This window comes from Cannabis sativa, chromosome 7 (assembly GCF_029168945.1).
Source record: "Cannabis sativa cultivar Pink pepper isolate KNU-18-1 chromosome 7, ASM2916894v1, whole genome shotgun sequence".
Classification (NCBI taxonomy): Eukaryota; Viridiplantae; Streptophyta; class Magnoliopsida; order Rosales; family Cannabaceae; genus Cannabis; species Cannabis sativa.
In genome coordinates, this window is record NC_083607.1 from 43803196 (window position 1) to 43824092 (window position 20897).

Genomic DNA, 20897 nt, shown 5'->3' on the forward strand with positions numbered 1-20897 from the left:
CATTTACAACAACAGAGAAAAGGCTATAAGATATTTCTTCTATGCAAATACAATCATTGTCTAAAACTAAAGCTTGTTTAGCTAAATCATGAGCTGCTTGATACGAAGCACGACACACATGGGACACACAAACTGTAGAGAGATAGGATAATTGATTTTGAGTGTCCACAACAAGATCTTTAAATGAGGATCGATGATGAGTTGAACCATTGATGGAGTTAGCAAGGATTAAAGAGTAAATCTCCACAAAATTCAAAGTCAGATTTAAATTTCTAGCCCAATGCAAACCATGAAACGTAACTTTGGCTTCCATTTCTTGTGGCCGAAAATAGCCAACAATTGGTCTTGATAGAGCAACCTGAATCGCTCCATTTGAATCACAGATAATGACTCCCGAACCAATCTTCTTCTTTGATGAATCAGTAGCAGCATCTATATTTATTTTAAGGTAATTTTGTGGAGGAGGCTTCCATGGAATGTGATCTGGAACACCAGAAACCCAGCGAGTTACGACAGGTGGTAGCTGAGGTTCAAGTTGCTGATAATTCTTCAGATATGCAATAGCTTTTGCATAGACTTCTGGTGCCTTTTGAGCCTTTTTCCCATGAATAAAATTGTTTTCATCCGACCAAATAAACCACAAAGTGCCAAAAATTGTTTCAATCTTAGATTTGGTGTAAGATTTGGACAGATAAAACAAAAAAAATCACCAACTTTCATCATAGTAGCATCTTAAAGATTGAATGCAAAATAAGTGTATCTCCAAACTGCCTTGATATGCTTACAACTAAACATGGCATGTCCAATATATTCCCAAGCATTTGAGCATAAAGTACAAGCAACAAAAGTGAGAGTTTTCTTTTGAAAAAGCATAGATGCTACTTGTAGTGCATTCTAGATTGCTCTCCAAGGAAATTTTTTTACTTTTTGTAGGAGTTCTAGACCCCAAAAAGATTTACACCTGTTATAGTGAGATTTCTCTCACCTAGAAACTCGAGACCAGACTCCTCCTTGAAGGACACGTGTATCCAGACTTCCAGTGAAGTCTGAAATGTCCAGGAGAGGCTTCTCGAAGTTTAGACCTCGCCCAGGATAAAACCAGCGAGGTATCGCGGATGCGACTTAATTCACACCGCATAACCGTAATCCTCATCATACAGGGTAGACCCAACTCGCATATGTCAGAACATGTGCGAGTGCCTCCCTCTATACCTCCGCGGTTAGTATAGAGGCCAATGCCCTATGATGCAGTTTTGGTCCCAACGACCCAATAGCCCTAACGGACCAATGTAAGTTCGCATGTCCAGATGCTACCAACTTCAGCATGCGACGTCTGTAACGAGCGATCACCTAAGGACGCAGACGTTCCAAACGTACGTGCGACCCTACGAACTCAACAGACGGAACACGAACGGTCAACTCGCAGATGCGAAGGACGCATACGTTGATGAGTTCAGTAACTGTCATATATTTATTAATGTTAACGTTGTCTGAGTTTAGTCATGACAATTTAATGTGTAAATAATGGATTAACAATAAATGTGATCCTCATGTAACCGATTGGGCACCTGCTTTGTATATAAAGGGGTGATCCACCGTGAAAATGCACCTACGAATCCCTTGCTACAGTGGACTAAGCAGAACAAAATCTGACTGAACCACTATATTTCATTGTCTTCTGTATTTTTTCCGGCTTTGTTGTCTGTTCTCGCATTCCTATTTGAGTGCTCGCCGTTTTAGGTTGAATACTCGCATTTATCATCTTTCAAATAATTCTATCTTTTACCAGCTAAATTACACTTCTTGGTGTTGTGAAATTCTAGTAACAACATTTGGCGCCGTCTGTGGGAAACTGATTGTAAGATTTTATTTACCTCAAAGAACATCACTCAACATGGCTGGAAATCACGCTAACAGAGCTAACAATGAATCCATCAACATTGGAACGATGAGCGTACCATTGCCTGGAACCGGAGTGCCGCCTGTAGACGTCATCAACGGCGGGGTAGGGAGGAGCAACATCAGACCACTCAACCTGTTTCCAGAAACAACTGGTCCTCAAGCTGGAGGCACATCCACACCGCCAGCAACCATGCGCTTTCCCCCTGTCACCCCGGCGGTCGTGTCCGAAGGAATGGTCCAGCTCACGACTGATCAATACGCTGCAATCCAGGATCAGCTGCGAGCACTACAAGCCGAGGTAGACGGACAGAGTCGCGCTCGACACCCTCCTCGGGTCCCTGCCGTTCATAATGAAAACCCTCAGGTAACAGTTTCTCGACGTCAAACTAACCGTGTACGCAGGGAGCGAAGAACTGATCCTGAAATCTTGGATTTGAATCACCCGACGTTGAGAGACCAATATGCAAGGTTGCCTAACCAGAGCACGCGAACCGACGAGGATCCCGAGCGCCGCAACCCTCGCAGTCGTCATCCCCGAGATAACGACGCAGAATCAGCCTCTTCATCCTCGCATAACCGCACTCCAAGCAGATATACGAGGTCTGGCTCTGTGCAAACACAGCAGGGAGGACGCTACCGTGTACACCGAGGTGATCTGCGTGATCATCTCAATGCAGTCTTTAGGGCGCGCTCCCGCGGCCCGCGCAACACGGAGACACTCCATGATCCCCATATGGGCGATCAGGGTGTCAACGCAGTTGCCAACCCGCCTATCGCGCCGATCGCGACCACAGGGATTAATATCCCTTCAAACCTTGCCGCAGTGGCTGCGAGCCCCACTGTTGTAGCGACTCCACCTCCTGCGACAGGAGGAATCGATCAAAGTATGCTTCTGCAAGCTTTGAAAATGCTCGAACAGCAGCGTAAGCCCGTATACAAGCTGCACGGCACCTCGCCGTTTACCGCAGAAGTGCGACAGGCCCAACTTCCAAAGGGATTCCGTTTATCTGAATCCCTCAAATATAAAGGTACTTCTAACCCGTTAGACTACCTAGAGAAATTTAACACCATAATGGAAGTGGACCAGGTGCCGCAACTCGCGAAGTGTCGCATTCTCGCGGCTACGCTTGAAGAGAATGCCCATGATTGGTTCACCCAATTACCAGAGGCATCGATATCGACATGGGAGAACTTCGTCGATCTATTTCTCACACACTTCCAGGCCACGATGACGTATAGGCCACCCTATACGACTTTGGCGAACATCAAGCAAGAATCTGGTGAGTCTTTGCAAAATTATTTCAAGCGTTTTAACGCTGAGGTAACAAAAGTTGAGAAGGCTCCCGAGTCTTCGCTTGTTTGCATGTTAATAACAAGTGTCCTGCCAAGAACCGACTTCTGGAAAGAGCTACAGGCCCGAAGGCCAGAATCCTTGGTAGAATTCTTCGCCATGGCCGAACCTCATAAGAGAATCGAGAACTCCCTGGCGGAATTGGAAAAGGGCAAGAACAAGAGGCGATCACCCATACCGCGGTCGCGATCCCGCAGTCCGCGAGGAAAGAATTCCAGGGGCCGAAGCCCCAGAAGACGTAGTCCACGCAAACCGCGGAGCCCGAAGTTGGCCAAGTCGCCTCCTAAAAAGGAGTCCTCGCCCAAAAGAAAAGGAGGACCTCGCTTCGTCAACTATACTGAACTCGCCGTCCCTCGAGACCACATCTATGCGGTTGAGGAAAGGAACGGCGTCTTCAAGAAGCCGCCCCCCATCAGGGGAAATCGCGACCGAAGAGACCCCAAGAAGTTCTGTAAGTACCACAAGGATATCGGTCACACTACCCTTGAATGTTGGGTCTTGCAGGACGAGATTGAAGAATTGATCAGAAGGGGAAAATTCGATAAGTATAGAAGAAACGAGGAAAGTCATCCCCGAGCGGATGACAAAGGAGAAAATCAGAATGCGAGTGGCTCTAGAGCACCTCGCAATATCTTGACTATAATCGGAGGACCACACATCGCGGGCGACTCTCGCAAATCACAAGAACGGTATGCCAGAGAAGCCAAGGAAAAGCCGCTTACCAATGTGAACAATCTTGGTGAACGGCCAGAGAAGCTCTTCAAGAGAGACTGCGAGGACATTGTCTTCATGGAGAGCGATGCGAGATGGGTCCACCACCCGCATTCTGACGCACTTGTGATAATTGCCAATATAGGTGGAGATAACGTCCATCGCATATTGGTCGACAATGGAAGCTCGGTAAATTTACTGAACTTCCAAGCTTTCAAATAAATGGGGCTACAAGAAAAAGATTTGCGGCCCATGACATCGAGCATCTATGGCTTCACGGGAGATGTCATAGCTATAAAAGGGATGATCAAACTCCCAATCACTTTGGGAACTGCCCCAATAACTGCCAAGTCGATGGCCGACTTCGCAGTAATTGATCAATATTCGGCATACAACGCCGTGATTGGACGGCCGATTCTAAAGGAGATGAAGATCGTAACTTCGATCTATCATCTAACAATGAAGTTCCCCACTCCCTCTGGAGTAGGATCAGTGAGGGGAGTCCAATCTGACTCTCGAGAATGTTACAACGCAGCTGTAAAGCTCGCAGAAAAAAGGACGGTGAACGTTATCCACCTTTTGGACGCACCACCACCTCGCCAGGAAATCCTTCGGATCGAAGAGGTACCGCATATAGACAAACCAGACTTGGATCCGAGAATCCTTGATCACACGGCCGCAGCCCAAGCCGCGGAAGATACAATCGAGGTACCTATAGATCCTATAGACAATAACAAGGTTTTGAAAATTGGTTCTAGATTAAACAAACAATTGCGAGAACAATTAACGACTTTTCTAAAACAAAATCTTGATATTTTTGCCTGGAAACATTCAGATATGGTCGGGATATCTCCACAGGTCATGTGTCATCGCTTGAACATTGACCCCGAAGTGCGAGGTGTCCGACAAAAGCGCCGCAAAATGGACCCCGCGAGGTACCTAGCGCTGAAAGAAGAAGTTGACCGCCTCCTTGCCTGCGGCTTTATACGGGAGTCATTTTACCCCGACTGGTTAGCCAATCCGGTACTTGTGCCAAAGCCCAATGGCTCATGGCGTACCTGCGTTGACTTTACAGATTTGAACAAAGCCCGTCCCAAAGACAGCTTTCCTCTTCCTAGCATTGACCAGCTTGTCGATGCCACTGCAGGCCACGCACTTTTAAGCTTCATGGATGCATACTCGGGATATAATCAAATCCCGATGTACGAACCAGACCAAGAACATACCTCGTTCATTACTGATCGAGGACTATACTGTTATAAGGTAATGCCCTTTGGTTTAATAAACGCAGGTGCGACTTATCAAAGGCTAGTGAATATGATGTTCGCAGACCTCATTGGAAAGACAATGGAGGTATATGTTGACGATATGCTCGTAAAATCGCAACATGCGAAGGATCATGTCACGCACCTACAAGCCATGTTCGGCATATTGCGAAGATATAAGATGCGTCTAAACCCTTTAAAATGCGTCTTTGGAGTGGGTTCCGGAAAGTTCCTCGGTTTTATGGTAAATCAACGAGGAATAGAAGCCAATCCTGCGAAGATTAAAGCGTTGGTAGAAATGCCATCACCGACTAAGCCAAAGGAGGTTCAGAGCCTCACAGGCAAAGTCGCGGCTTTAAACCGCTTCATATCCAGATCCTCTGACAAGTGTAAAGAGTTTTTTCAGATCTTGAAGGGTAACAAGAGGTTCCAATGGGATGAGAAGTGCGAGCAGGCTTTTCAGGCGTTAAAGACGCATCTGGGGCAACCTCCAATTCTATCAAAACCGTTGCCCGGCGAGGTCTTGTCAATTTATTTAGCCGTCTCCGAGTATGCGGTCAGTTCGGTACTTGTCCGCGAGGACCAAGGACGTCAACACCCTGTGTACTACGTCAGTAAGCGATTACTAGACGCCGAGACGCGTTACCCTCAGATGGAGAAACTAGCCTTTGCCTTAATAATATCGTCAAGAAAATTGCGACCTTATTTCCAGGCTCACAGCATTGAAGTTCTGACAAACTTCCCCTTAAGGCAAGTTTTAGCGAAGCCAGAGGCCTCGGGGAGAATATTAAAGTGGGCCATGGAATTGAGTCAGTTCGATATCAGGTATAAACCAAGAACTGCGATCAAGGGGCAAGCCCTCGCAGATTTTATACTTGAGCTACCGAGAACAGAGGTAGCGGTTGTAGACGGTGGAAATGACATCGTCATGACAGGCAAAGACATATGGACATTGTATGTCGATGGAGCCTCAAATAATGAAGGTTCTGGTAGTGGGATATTGTTAATCAGTCCCAACAATTTCAAGGTACACGCTGCTCTACGTTTCGAATTCTCTGCATCTAACAATGAGGCCGAGTATGAGGCTTTAATCGCAGGTCTGAAATTGGCCCTCGAGATGAAAGTCGAATACCTACAAGCATTTAGCGACTCTCAAATCGTGGTATGTCAAGTAAGTGGAGAATACCTAGCGAGAGGCGGAAGATTGGTTAAATACTTAGCCATCGTCCGTGAAATCATGCAGAAATTCAAACATGTAGTTGTATCTCGAGTACCGCGTACTCAAAATGCCCATGCAGACGCCCTGGCCCGACTGGCCTCCACTAGAGAAGCCGAGTTACTCGACGTAATTCCGGTAGACGTATTGTCACATCCAACCATAGATCGAGAAATAATCATGGAGATCGATGACGCTCAGGAAATTACCTGGATGAGTCCTATCATCGCATACCTCGACAAGGGGGTCTTACCTAATGATAAAATAGAAGCAAGGAAATTGCGACAACGAGCAGCCCGCTATGTGATATATGACCAGAGCTTGTATCGCAGAAGTTTTAGTCAACCACTTCTCAAGTGTATCAGTGGAGAAGACTGCGGTTATATACTGCGAGAAGTACATGAGGGAATTTGTGGCAATCACACTGGAGGCAATTCCCTTGCCTTAAAGATCATGCGGCAAGGGTATTACTGGCCAACATTGCGACAAGATGCCCTCACATTTGCAAAAAGGTGTGATAGATGTCAGCGAATAGCCACCTACACACACCAGCCTCCGAGTAACCTCCATTCTATCACGAGTCCCTGGCCCTTTGCAATATGGGGAATTGATTTAATTGGCGAGTTACCCAAGGGAAAAGGCGGAGTCAAATACGCTGTAGTCGCAGTTGACTATTTCACAAAGTGGGCTGAAGCAAAAGCACTCGCGACTATCACCGCAATGAAGTTGCGCGAGTTCGTCTACACTTCCATCATCTGCCGTTTCGGCATTCCGCACACGCTCATTTCAGATAATGGAAAACAGTTCGACTGTAAAGAAATGCGGCAGCTATGCGATGATTTGGGGATCAAAAAAGCCTTTTCCGCAGTCGCTTACCCGCAGAGTAATGGACGGTCAAGCGATCAACAACAAAATAATTAAGCACACCATAAAGGGAAAATTAGAAGATCGCAAAGGGGCATGGCCGGATGAATTACCGCAAGTCCTATGGTCTTACAACACAACCCCTCGATCTACAACTGGCGAAACACCCTTCTCACTTTCTTATGGGTGCGAGGCCATGTTGCCAGTAGAGGTTGGGGCTGGATCCTTGCGCAGAGACGCTTTGGATGTCTCGCAGAACAACGAGAATCAGTTGCTTTACCTTGATTTTTTAGAAGAAAAGCGTGATAAAGCACAACTACAAAACGCGGCTTATCAACAACGAACTGCAAGGTACTTTAACTCGAAAGTTAAGATAAAACCTCTGCGAGTAGGGGACCTGGTCCTAAGAAAAGTAATGCCAAACACCAAAGTCCAATCTCACGGAGTCTTCGGAGACAATTGGGAAGGACCGTACATGATCGCAGATCAAATTGGTGATGCCACTTATCGACTCGCAACACTCGATGGGACCGCGATCCCACGAGCATGGAATAGCGAGAGCTTGAAATTCTATTATCAGTAATATTCGCGTCATTTGATTCGAGTACTTATACTTAGACATTTATTGTTCAACATAATTCCTAAGTATAGGGGCATGTATACCCGCATGTATTACTGATTGTTTGAATAAAAGTACCTGTTAAGTTTTTTCTACTTTGTTACACCAATCTGTAATTAAAGTCGCATATATATATATATAATCGCGGTCACACCAAGTTGTGATCAAAGTTGAAAATAAAATCGCAAGTACCCATGTACTGCGTAAATATTAAAATGCATACTATCCCCGCGAGGATAGAAATTTGTCCAAAAAGTAAGATAAAATTCTTTAAGTACAAAAGTGCGAGTACCCGTGTACCGCATATATAAAAAAAAAGAGTGAAACTAAGATAGAAAATAATCAGGCAGCGGGAGTAGTCTCATCAGGAGCAGCCTCATCCACGATCTTGCTCACAACTTCATTCTCGACCTCCTCAGCCTGCACTCCCTCGATTTCATCTGGAAGGTTGCCTTGAGTCCGGGTAGGAGACATCGAGCGAAAGGCTTCAGCCATTTCAGCAGCTTCATCTCCAAGCAGCGAGAAGTCGAAGTCAGGGACCTTGGAGAGAGTAGTATAAATGTAATCAGACACGGCTGATCACATGTTGTTTTCCCACTCTCTTTCTCAGCCTCCAAGTCGCGAGCCATCTCAGCGATCGTGTCCTGCGACTTCTTGAGCTCGAGCTCCAACTGTTCTTTGGCCCTGTTGACTTCCTCGAGCTCCTTGTGAAGTTCCTCCATCTTGGCCACTTCCTGCTTCAGCCTCTTTATGTTTTCCTGAAAATGGGCGTTCTGCCTCTTCAGCGAATCAGTTTCCTTCGAAGGCGTGGTCGCGGCTTTCATAAACAAAGCCACAGATTGTACGGCCAGTTCAGTAGATCGAGAAACAAGTTCCTCATAAGGAATCTCGGCCAGTAATTTTTCCTGCATGGCCAGGAAGTCGCGAGGGCGAACCGGAGAATCAATGACAACCTTCTTCCCCTTATCCTGAGTGGTCTTGGCCAACTTCTTGGAGGAATCTGCAGCGAGCGAAGTCATCACATCGCTCTTCCTCTTCTGGGCGACGACTGGTGAAGATGCCGGTGTTCCACCCTTTTGCTTGATCTTCAGGACAGGGGCAGACTTCAAGAAAGTCATGTCTACAAGCATAAAAGACAGATAAGTAAAAATCACGACCCTACCCATCACGTTATAGCAAAAGGACGAGTTACCTGAAGTTTCTCGAGGAGTTTGCTTGGAAAGCCGTTTATCTATCCGCTCCTGCTGTCTCTCAGATGGTTCTTTATATACTGGCTCCCGTTGAAGACTCGCGTTCTCGGGGATCAGTTTGTGTTCTCGCAATTTGGCAGTCGTACACAGCAATCGCCAGTCGCGATCTTGTACCGGAAGACTCCCAAGAATTTCAGCTACCCCCTTCTTATTCGTGCTAAGCGTTGGTCGAGCTGGTCTATCTGCGATGACAACAAAAGAACGAGTTAGCAAAAGATCTCGAAAAACAGAGTAACAAACTTTATCTAAGTCAACAAATATGCGACATACTGTGTCTGCGATTAAAGTCGGTTCTGATCCCAGGAACCTTAAAAACATAAAACCATTTTGACTTCCAGTCGCCCATGTTCGAAACCATCCCCTCAACCCCGTTGATTTCAGAAGTCGCCCATTTACTAAAGCAAAAGAAGCCGTTATGAAGACCCACGCTCTTTATGTCATAAAAATAACTAAATTCCTCTACTGACGGAGCTCTATGGGCGTACTCCATGTACATCGCATAGAAGGCTAGAACAGTGCGATAACTGTTGGGTGTTAGCTGAAAAGGCGATACATCATAGCGTCTAAGAATGGCTGCGACAAAAGGATGAAATGGGACTGATACACCACATCGAAGAATGGGTATTGAGATGACCACGTCCTCTGTGGGGATGATCGCAGGGTTGGTGAACGGAAGATGCGCTCTCTGAGAGGGTTTGAGACTTTGAAACGCAAGCCGCAACAAATTTAACCTCACGAAAGTGGTGAAGTCAGATTTGACGACTCTCGAGACTAGGTCTTCGCATGAGAAAGGCTCGTTCAGTTGGGAGTCGTCAACCGAGTCCGTCCCGCTCCCTTCCGCTTCCTCTTCTTCCCCACCTGACTCGCGGGCTGGAGTAGTCCATCCCTCCTCCACCTCCTCGACCTCGATGTCAGGAGCCTGCCTCGTATGGATGAGGTAGTCGCGTGCTGACACTGTGGATTCGCTATCTCGGATATCGATTGCCCCAGGTTCAGTAAGCTCCTGTACCATCTTCTCGATCTCCACAGAAGACATCGGACCTAACTCTATCTCCGCAGCCTCCATTTCGGAGATGTCCGTAGGGAGAAAGCTGTCCCTCTCCTGGTCCGATTCCCCGTCAAAGGCGCGACCTCCTGATCCGAGCTGCTGGCTATCCGATAGATCGCTCATCTGAAAGATACAAGATCTTTTCAGCGTGATGAATGTGTGAAAAAATAAAGATAAGTGATCTCACCCGCAGTAAACTATAAAAGTCGCATTCAGCAAGAAAGTCAGACTCTGTGCGAAAACTGACCCTTCTATCGATATGCGAGAAGAAATGTAACTATCTTTAGGCGAGTAATTCACGCATCCTCGGTTGTGCGGTATACCTCCAGAAACGGCTGGGCGTATCCCAGTGACTCAAGAAGTATGCATTTTCGAGCATAACCCTGAAGTTACTGGGAGACACCCACCGTTTCGAGACAACCTACCAACCAAAAAGTACGATCATTCGAGCATTAACGCACGTCAACAAATGGCTGGGCGTATCACAGTATCTCAAGGGACATATAATCGCGTATATAGCCATTAGAATACTGTGACACACCCACCATTTGAAATGGCAATTAATACTCTTACCACTCAGCCCGCGACACGAAAAGATCCTAAAAGGTCTAATCAACAGTTAAACAGAAATAAGTTTGGAAACATGCGATTATTCAAGTTGTTCAACCGAACCCTCGCGAGTATTCAAATTGTTCATCCGAATGTCCGCGAGCATTCGAAGACGTGAATCAGTAGTGATCAGTTTTTTGCGGTTATGTCAATTTACAGGCCCTACACTATGAGTATTACCCAGTATCATTGACCAAAACACATAAATACCCACTAGCATACCCTCCTAAAAGAGTTTTCCATAAGCACCCAAAACCAGAAAGAAAGCACATTTTCCCCAAAAAACAGAAAACGAAAATGCAGGGATTTAGAAGCTAACCTTTAGTTTCGATTCCTGCGGTTGTTCTCGATCACTTCTGAGAATGAAAATGCTGTGGAAAATGGCAGAAAAGTTGGAATGAATTTCTTTTTTCTGGGGTGTATATACTGGGGAGAAGTTAAGAGAAAGGAGGGAAAAATGGGATATTTGATTCGTATCAAAGCGTTTAAATACCCATATCCCTTATTTATTGGGATTGTGACACGTGGCAACCAGAATGCCTAAGGTCGCCCAATCTAACGGCCAGCTATGGCCACGCCTACACGAAAACCGAAGAGTTTCGTGACGTGGCACCCCAGCGGTAATGAAAATTAATCATTACAGCCGTCATTTTTCGAAACCCTCGATGGGACAACCAAAAGGTCACCTCCTCGTGACAACCTTTCACCTGTCTCTCGAGCAGTAGTTTCCCTCAGTGACCGCTCAAGTCACATCGCGAAACTAGGGGCATGTGTTATAGTGAGATTTCTCTCACCTAGAAACTCGAGACCAGACTCCTCCTTGAAGGACACGTGTATCCAGACTTCCAGTGAAGGCTGAAATGTCCAGGAGAGGCTTCTCGAAGTTTAGACCTCGCCCAGGATAAAACCAGCGAGGTATCGCGGATGCGACTTAATTCACACCGCATAACCGTAATCCTCATCATACAGGGTAGACCCAACTCGCATATGTCAGAACATGTGCGAGTGCCTCCCTCTATACCTCCGCGGTTAGTATAGAGGCCAATGCCCTATGATGCAGTTTTGGTCCCAACGACCCAATAGCCCTAACGGACCAATGTAAGTTCGCATGTCCAGATGCTACCAACTTCAGCATGCGACGTCTGTAACGAGCGATCACCTAAGGACGCAGACGTTCCAAACGTACGTGCGACCCTACGAACTCAACAGACGGAACACGAACGGTCAACTCGCAGATGCGAAGGACGCATACGTTGATGAGTTCAGTAACTGTCATATATTTATTAATGTTAACGTTGTCTGAGTTTAGTCATGACAATTTAATGTGTAAATAATGGATTAACAATAAATGTGATCCTCATGTAACCGATTGGGCACCTGCTTTGTATATAAAGGGGTGATCCACCGTGAAAATGCACCTACGAATCCCTTGCTACAGTGGACTAAGCAGAACAAAATCTGACTGAACCACTATATTTCATTGTCTTCTGTATTTTTTCCGGCTTTGTTGTCTGTTCTCGCATTCCTATTTGAGTGCTCGCCGTTTTAGGTTGAATACTCGCATTTATCATCTTTCAAATAATTCTATCTTTTACCAGCTAAATTACACTTCTTGGTGTTGTGAAATTCTAGTAACAACAACACCAAGTTTCCATTGATGAAGAATATGTAGATTCTGCTTCTTCGGCCAAAGAACATGCAAACCAATAACCTAATTGCACCGAGTATCATCCTTCATTGTGGTGCCAAATCCATTCATCCTTAGCATGATGAATGGGAAGGAATGTATAGGATGTACTCAATATTAATAGGTGAAAAATTAGATTGCAAATTAAATAAATCCCACTCTTTATCCATTCTGATCTAATCAGAGACTTTGTTAGTATCACAATCAATGTATCGTAGTAGAAAAAATTCAGAATTTAGTGGAATCAAAGGGTTCGAGCCACACATGATGTTGCTGTCATCACCAACTTTCAAATGAAGACCTTAAACTAAGAGATCCTGCCCACAACATATCCCTTGTCATGTTAGAGAAGATAAGCCACAATAGTCAGCCTCCATAAAACTATTATTGGGAAAATACCTGCCTTTTACAAGCTAATTGAGAAGAGAATCTGGTTTTTGAAAGATACATCATGTTGGGATTTTATGCCATAAATAAAACCCATTACAATACAATCTGATTTGTTATCAATAGAAGATTAGAAGTCATTTATGTTTACATGTAGTTTTCATGTTTATGGTTTAATGTGTACAAAATCTGTTAAGTCCACAACATATATTTATTCACAATTACAGCAATGTCAACACAGTGGAAGGTAATTGTGATTATATGCTTCAAAAGATAATGTCCATTGATTCATCAGTGCACTGGATTTACACTGATGTGATCATCAGCGATAAAGTATACTTACACCTTGGATAAGTGTTATGTTCTTTCCAGAACATTGGCAAAGTATGCTAGTTTCAGATGTATGGAGTATACATTAGACTGGGACCGATATTGATCTTGGTAAAGATATTATAATCTTACCGTTGTATCTTTCTAAGTCAATATCACTGGTTGATCTTAGATCAAAAGATCTTAATCCTGGCATGCTTAGGTTTGATCTCAAGAGTGTTTTTTGTGTTCCTTGATTTGTTATTAAGCCTACCTTTTGGTTTGGGTAATACGTACATTTTGGGAACATGATAGTACAATTGAGTGGGAGCGCTAAACATAGATATGGAATCTATATCTTCTATCTGGACATAGAAGTGAAATGATAATTTTCCTTCGAGCTTGGCTTAATAGAAAGAAATGGAAGAGCTCTAATTTCAGTGATTATATTAGTTTACTAAAATATCATTTATAGGAAGCTAAGTGTTTTAAGGATAGAATACATTGAGGGGTGAAACGGTAAATTTGTCCCTACTCGGTGTAAATCATCTATAGAGGATCTTTGATTACTGGGATTAGAATGATGGTTAAATATTTACAGTGTATCTATATCGTGGAACATATAGAGCATTCTATATAACTGAGAGTGCAATTCCAAGTTCTATAGTGGTTCAATGAGGAATTAATAAGTTAGGGAATTTACTTGGTAAATTCTAGATCTCTTTATTGGAATCTCTGTTGTATAGGCCCATGGTCCCCATACTAGTTGAGACAATACTGCTTGTAAGACTCAGTTAATTGATTTTTATTAATCAATTATAATTTAAAAATTAGACTATGTCTAGTTTATGAATTTTTCACTAAGCTAGGGCTTAATTGTGAAGAAAAGAGATTCTAGGGTTTATTTGTTAATTAAGAGAATTTATTAAGTCTAATTAATAAATATATTAAATGGAAATTTTATTTGATAATTAATTTTAATTATTAAGTAAATAGTTTTGGCATTTAAGTGGCTGAATTGGAAACTATGGCATTTTTGAGAAAATAAGATAAATAGTTGAAAAATGGCAAAATTGCAAAGTGGTATGGCCCACATCCATGGCCGGCTACTTGGGTGTATTTTACCATTTATTTTATCAATTTTTTAATGTTAAATAATTCAAACATAAACCTAGTTAGATTCCTATAAATAGATAGTGATAGTCTCAAAATTTGAAGCTTAATAATTTACTTGCCTTCATTTAATTCCGCGGCAACCAATGTAAGATTTCTCAAACTTTATATGTGTTTAAATTACATTGTTTGGAAATTCATATTTAAGATGTTAAACAACATACATGGTAGTAAATCTAGATCCTGGTAAAACATATTCCAACACACCATGCTTGTTCTGCAAGTATTTCTTGATTAAAATGAATAAAATCACAGAAACCCATACCTCTTCCAATTTAGACTTATAATGAAACTTCAAATTTTTTCAATGAATCTTTTTCTTATAAGTTGAAGTACCCCTCAAAAATCTAGCCATCTTAGACTCAAGTTGCTTGAAAAGTTGGCCAGTAGTTTGAAACAACTCATAGCATATGTTGGAATTAATTAAACATGTAAAGATCGCTTAATTATATTATGATAAATTAGCAGATAATTAGGGCTGAATTATGAGTTTAAGACTATTATTTGTGATTTAAAAATTTATGGAGAATTATTTGAAATCAGGGTGTATTATTTATGCTATTTATGAAAGTTTACGTTTTTCATGTTTTGGGCCCAACAACAAAGTACCTACAGAGTTCCAAAAATATAACTTAGGTATTATTACTGCCAAAAATTAAACTTAGGTATTTATTTGTAACTGGGAGTTAAACTTAGGTATTTATGCCGCAAATTACTCTTTTAAGAACCTTAGTTTTTCCCATTTTTGAAGTATTTAGGGTATTACCATGTTATCCATAGATAGGGAAACCTTTAGTTTCAATTTTAAGTCCCCTAAAATTTATTTAGCGTGTCACTCATCAGTTTTCCGATTAATGTGATTTAGGGGCCTATAAATCGTCGAGCAATTGTTCCTATTAGGTTGGACGGCACACTTGAATTTTAAAGTGAGGTAAGATTAGTATAATGATATGCATATATGTTTACATGTTTAGCTACATGTTTGTTAAGCTTGTTAGATTACATGAGAATAACAGTATCACTATATTTAGTATTATATTGGATATTGATAAATATATGTTGTCTTAAGCACTATTTGAAGTATCACATCGGTACGACTAGAGTATGACTAGCGTACTGCATATAGGCTGATATTATGGTCAATAGTACTATCGTTTGAACGTTCTGGACTCAGTACCGTGTGGGACACGGGGATAGGGTTATGGTTGGGTGTCTGGGCGCCTGATTATAATCCAGGTTGTAGTTATGTTATTGATTATGCTTTTCTTACTGAGTCTGTCGACTCACAGATACTGTTTGGATGTTTAGGTAAGGGCAAGGGTAAGGCTGAGCACCCGCGAGAGCGAGCGGATGAAGATTGTACATGTCGGAGCGGTTAGGCCTGGAGCGTACGGTCTTTGGGACAGCTAGACATATTTTTCATAGTCACTAGGTGACAACTTCCGTAGTACATACTTTGTAAGGGTTGTAAATTTTTTGTACACGGGATCTCAGTTATATATATATATGTTATTTTGGTATTTTTAAGTATTTTAAAAAAGTTTTAATTAATCACGATTGTCAATAAACCCGTTGATTAGCAACGAGCTCACAATTAGTATAAAATCACGATAACATGCCTAAACTAGTAGGGTGTTACAAAATAACTCCTTTTAAAAGAACCTACTTACCACTAATTGAAAAAAGCTTATCAGACCAAGCATGCATTAACTTCCAAATGCGTTCCTTAATGTTGTTAAACAACTATTTTTATCACACTCGGAGTAAGCAGGAAGGCCAAGATATTTCTCATGGCACTCACAGATTGGCATCCCCAAAATTTATTGGAAAGAAAGCTTAACAGCCTCCGTTGTGTTTGGAGAAAAGGACATGACAAAATTGTCATTATTGAGCTATTGACAAGAGGCTCTTTGATATATATCCAATGAACACTTTGTTGCACCACACGATCGATCATTAGCCTGGAAAAATAAAAGACTATCATCTACAAGTAGTAAATGTGAGATGGTGGGAGCATGACGAGATATAGCCATGCCTTTGAGTCTCCCAATAGCTTCTTCATATTTCAATAATCTAGATAATCCCTCAAAGCATATGAGAAATAAGTAAGGGAAAAGAGGGTATCCTTGACGTAATCCTCAATGAGGAATGATTGATCCTGAGATAGCACCATTTATAAGATATAAGAAATGGTTGGTACGCAAACATGTCATAATAAGAGTCATCTAGTGCACATTGAAACCCATTTTACCCATCACATCTGCTAAGAAAGACCATTTAACCCGATCAAAAGCTTTACTCATATCTAATTTAAGTGTACCAAATCCCTTTTGACCTCGTGTTCTATGTTTCAAACTGTGGACAAGTTCGAAAGCAATAAGAACATTATCAATGATAAGCCTAATTGGGAAAAAAGCTCTTTGAGTCTCGGAGATGACATGATGGAAAACTATTTTGAAGCGAGCAACTAGCATCTTACAGATTAACTTGTAGATGACATTACACAGACTTATGGGATGAAAGTTGTTCATGGTTTTAGGCTTATTAATCTTTGGAATCAACGTAATATGTGTTCTGTTAAAAGCAGCAGGATACCTCCTTCATTCAGCACATATAAAACCACCTTTGTTACCAAAGGACCAACAATATTCCAATTATAGTGATAAAACATAGCTGATATACCATCGAGACCAAGACTTTTATTAGCACTCATACTTTTCAAGCCATCACTGACTTCATTTGATGTAAATTCACAAAGCAAAAAGTCATTGTGATCTTGAGTAATGGTAGTGGAAAGGGTGGATAGAACATGGGAATGTGCCCAATGATCATCCTCAGAGGCAGTAAAAAGATTTTAGAAGTAATCAGCAACAATACATGAAATGCCATCTTTTGAAGTAACAATATTAGCTCCATTATCCAAGAGGGAACAAATTTTATTCTTAGAGTTTCGAGCAGAGGCTTTGGCATGAAAGAATTTGGTGTTTTAATCTCCAAACTATAACCAATTGATCCTAGAACGTTGCTGCCAATATTGTTCTTCATTAGCTAAAAATTCATTCAAGAGAGTCTCAACATCTAGGATAGCTTGAGGGTGATCCAAAGTCAAAGCAACAGTAGAATGCAGAGTTTTAACTCTGTCTTGAGCTTGGGATATATCTCTCTTTAGCTGACAAAACTTACCATTGTACCACTTCTGTAGATTTACAACACATTGATCTAAATAGTCAACTAAGGTAGTCAGCCCATCAGCATACTGCCAACAATCTGAAATAACTTCACCACATTCTTCATCATTCAACCACATTCACTACTTCAAATTAGGCTTTTAGTGACACTATATAGTGACACGCATAAAAGTGTGGGTCACTAAAAAATCAAGAGTAGGTTTTAGTGACACAAACCATTAGACTCTAAATATTCGGTGTTTATCACCCAAAATGTGAGTCACTAAAAATATGGAGTGTCACTAAATATTAAAACCTAAAATTTATAATTTTATAAAAATATAAAAACCATGGCATATAGAGACGTGTCACGCGTGTGAGTAAATTTATTTACCAACGCATTGTGCGCGTCCCTAAAGCCACGTTTTAGCGACGCGCATAACGCGTTGGTAAATAAATTTGCTCACACGCGTAGCGTGTAACCATATCATAATAAATTAAATAAATTATTAAGTAAAAGCTTTATAAGTAATAGATTTTTATTTTTAATTTATAAATTTAAATTATGTAATAAAGAGACTTTTGCATTCCCGAAGCTCACATTTAATATCCTATTTAATACATTAACTTTTTTTTTGAAAAAATATCCATAACTCAAAAAAAAAAAAATAAAGATATCAGACCCTATTTCTTTTCTAGCCGCCTCCCTCCTCTCCTCTTTGTTCCTCTCTATCTCGGTTCAGACGAAAGGAAAGATGAAGGTCCCGATGGCCACCCCGGCGGCAGGGCTTCAACAGACCACCCTTTCACCGTCCAAGCCCAAGACAAACCCCATGAATCTCGCCACTATCTCTCCACCCTATTGTCTAAGTTGCGGTCTCTCTCGTGTCTCTCACCCTCATAGCAATCGCAGCATCGGGATGGTGAACGCCTGCATCAAATGGTAACCTGTAACTTTTAATATAATTGATAATAATAAATGATGAAATAAACCAACCCTTTCTCTCGTTCTCTGTTTGCAATGCACGATTGTCCTACTCCGGTCACCGTAGGCGAAAATGGAGGCCACGGGTGGCCTCACCGAGTTCTAAAACCCAACTCCCTTGAGCCACGAAGCCACCGCCGTTGTTTTGCCTCCGTGCAGAAGCTCGTCGGAGCTGCGAGTTTACGAGCCGATCAGCCTCTTTGAAAAATCTCCATGAGCAGATCTAAAAAGTTTGTTGAATTTTTGTATATTTTTTTCGTGTTATTATTTCATTTGTTTTTTTTTTCTGTATTTGATTAATTTGTAAAAATTATGTGTAATTTTTTTCTATTTTAATTTTGTGTAAATTATAAATTATAATTATTGATATGTATTTATTTATTTTAGTTTTCTTATAATTATAAAATTTAAAATGGTATCATCTCAAGAACAAATTGTTAATTTATGTATTTTTTTAAATTGAATTATTAATAAAATTATTATTATAAATTTATAATATATAATTTGAATTAAAAAAATATTAATTTTTTTATAAATAAAAAAGTATAGATATAGTGACACTTTTTTAGAGTAGTTGTTACTTTTCTAGTCTGACAAGGTTTGACTCTAAAATTTTATAGTGACGCGAGTGGAGTGAATCTAAAAGGATTTAGTGACCCACCCTGAAGTGTCACTAAATACTACTTTTCCAGTCACCCACATTAGTGACACGCGGTGAAGTGTCACTAAATGGTTTTAGAGTCATTCAATATGGGTCACTGAAACCAATTTTTGTAGTAGTGATTCTTTCAAATAAAAATCGAGACCTATGCTTTCCAGGCTATTTGGGATCAGGGTTTAGTAGATACTGGCTAGAAGAGCCCTATGATTAGAGCCATAGTAATTTAAATGAGAGATTTGCGGAGCAATCAATAAATCATGCTGTTGACCTCGCTTTTAGCCAACGAGAGTGAGTCTTATTTAGTAAGCGATAAGTAATTGATAGCAATCGATATATGGTAAAGCAATGTAAAGACACAAGAATTTTATAGAGATTCAGCCCTGAGCAGTTCTGTAATAGTCTAATCCTTGTTATTTGTATTGACTCAAGAACAAGGAGAAAGGTTCCTTTTCTTATAGCTCTTACAACAATATCTCTGAATATGAATTCTTAGATAATATCTCTAGGGTAAAATCTCTCATCCTTTGCCCAGTGAACATGCATCACTATTTATAGGACTATGAACTTGGAGCGGAAGTATTTCCCTTCTCGTTACAATGGATATAAGCAGAAAGATTGCATGATAAATGCAGAATACACTGATCGTGGGATTTGGATAGCTTGCCATATCTCTGTGATCTGATCCCCAAGTTATAGGGATTTCTTTGATGACTCACGATGCGAAAGCTGAATTCACTAACTGTTGATTGCTCTGTGCGGATTGCTGATCGCTTTGCTCCAGACATGCCTATGAGGCATCCTGTTTGGACTATGCCCTCCGAGCAGATACTCAAAGTTGATTCCACATGTCACCATCATGTGATGTCATGTCAGAGTGCAAAAGTTAGGATAACATTTGCCCCCAAGTCTGTACAGGACTTCCGAAGTTGCATGTAGACTTCATTCGAGTGCTTCTGCCTTTTGATGGGGACACGTGGCGAGCGCGTCTGACCGAGACTCGATGTGAGGCTGACGGGTTTCCCTTCGGTTTTCGGCTAATTAATGCTCTGACAATTAATATTGTGAAATCTGATTTCTCTCACCACAGTTCATGGTTGCACTTGATTATTTTTTATTTCCCATATTTGCTTTTTAGGGGGAAACGAGGCGTCTAAGGTCCTTTTGAAATGATTATCTCTTTTTGTGACTTGCCTATCAATACCAAAGAGCATTGGCACATAAACTTATTTTCACCATCTTTCTTTGCTAAGTGAGTTCAGAACGAAAAGAGAGGTTTTTCTGGCTTCAAGTTTGCTGAAGTGCCTTCATCGAAACTGCTCGTTGGTTTGACGTTTCTTGAATCCAGACATCTGACTCTTGAGTAAGTTCTCGATTTCCTTTATGCTTATTTTTGCATGTTTATTTTTCGAATGCACCTTCGACTTTGCCGTAGAACATTCATAGGAAACCCTAGGTTTAAAAAATTTGTGATTCTTCTTTGTCATGGTTTCATGCGATTTTACAGTCCATAATGCTTGCTTTCTGAACTGCATAATGCATGTCTTTCATGTTGCTTATTCTAAGCTTCATGAAATTTTTGCCCTAACTCGAGAAAATTTCAAACTTCCTGACTTTTCTATGAAAATTTTTGCCCTAATTAAATATTAAGAAAATTATAAAATATTTAAGTATCATCAATAAAATCAACTTAAAT

The 20897-nt window shown here is 41.4% G+C and overlaps 1 protein-coding gene across 1 annotated transcript; it reads right to left on the bottom strand.

Moving 5' to 3' along the window:
• Positions 1–8270: 8270 nt before the first annotated feature.
• LOC133039725 (uncharacterized) lies at positions 8271–12468 on the bottom strand. Its single transcript, XM_061118656.1, has 4 exons — positions 11155–12468; positions 9121–9360; positions 8500–9048; positions 8271–8413 (listed from the first exon to the last, which is right to left on the bottom strand). Exons 3-4 carry the CDS (start codon positions 9044–9046, stop codon positions 8271–8273), a joined length of 690 nt encoding a protein of 229 aa, XP_060974639.1. The 5' UTR covers positions 9047–9048; positions 9121–9360; positions 11155–12468.
• Between the last annotated feature and the right edge of the window lie 8429 nt (positions 12469–20897).

Bases quoted from the DNA above. Each gene is read 5' to 3' on its own strand.
- LOC133039725 (XM_061118656.1), bottom strand. From the start codon at position 9,046: ATGACTTTCTTGAAGTCTGCCCCTGTCCTGAAGATCAAGCAAAAGGGT. The intron at 8,414-8,499 runs GTCTGATTACAT...AAATGGCTGAAG, and splicing joins AACAACATGTGATCAGCCGT to CCTTTCGCTCGATGTCTCCT.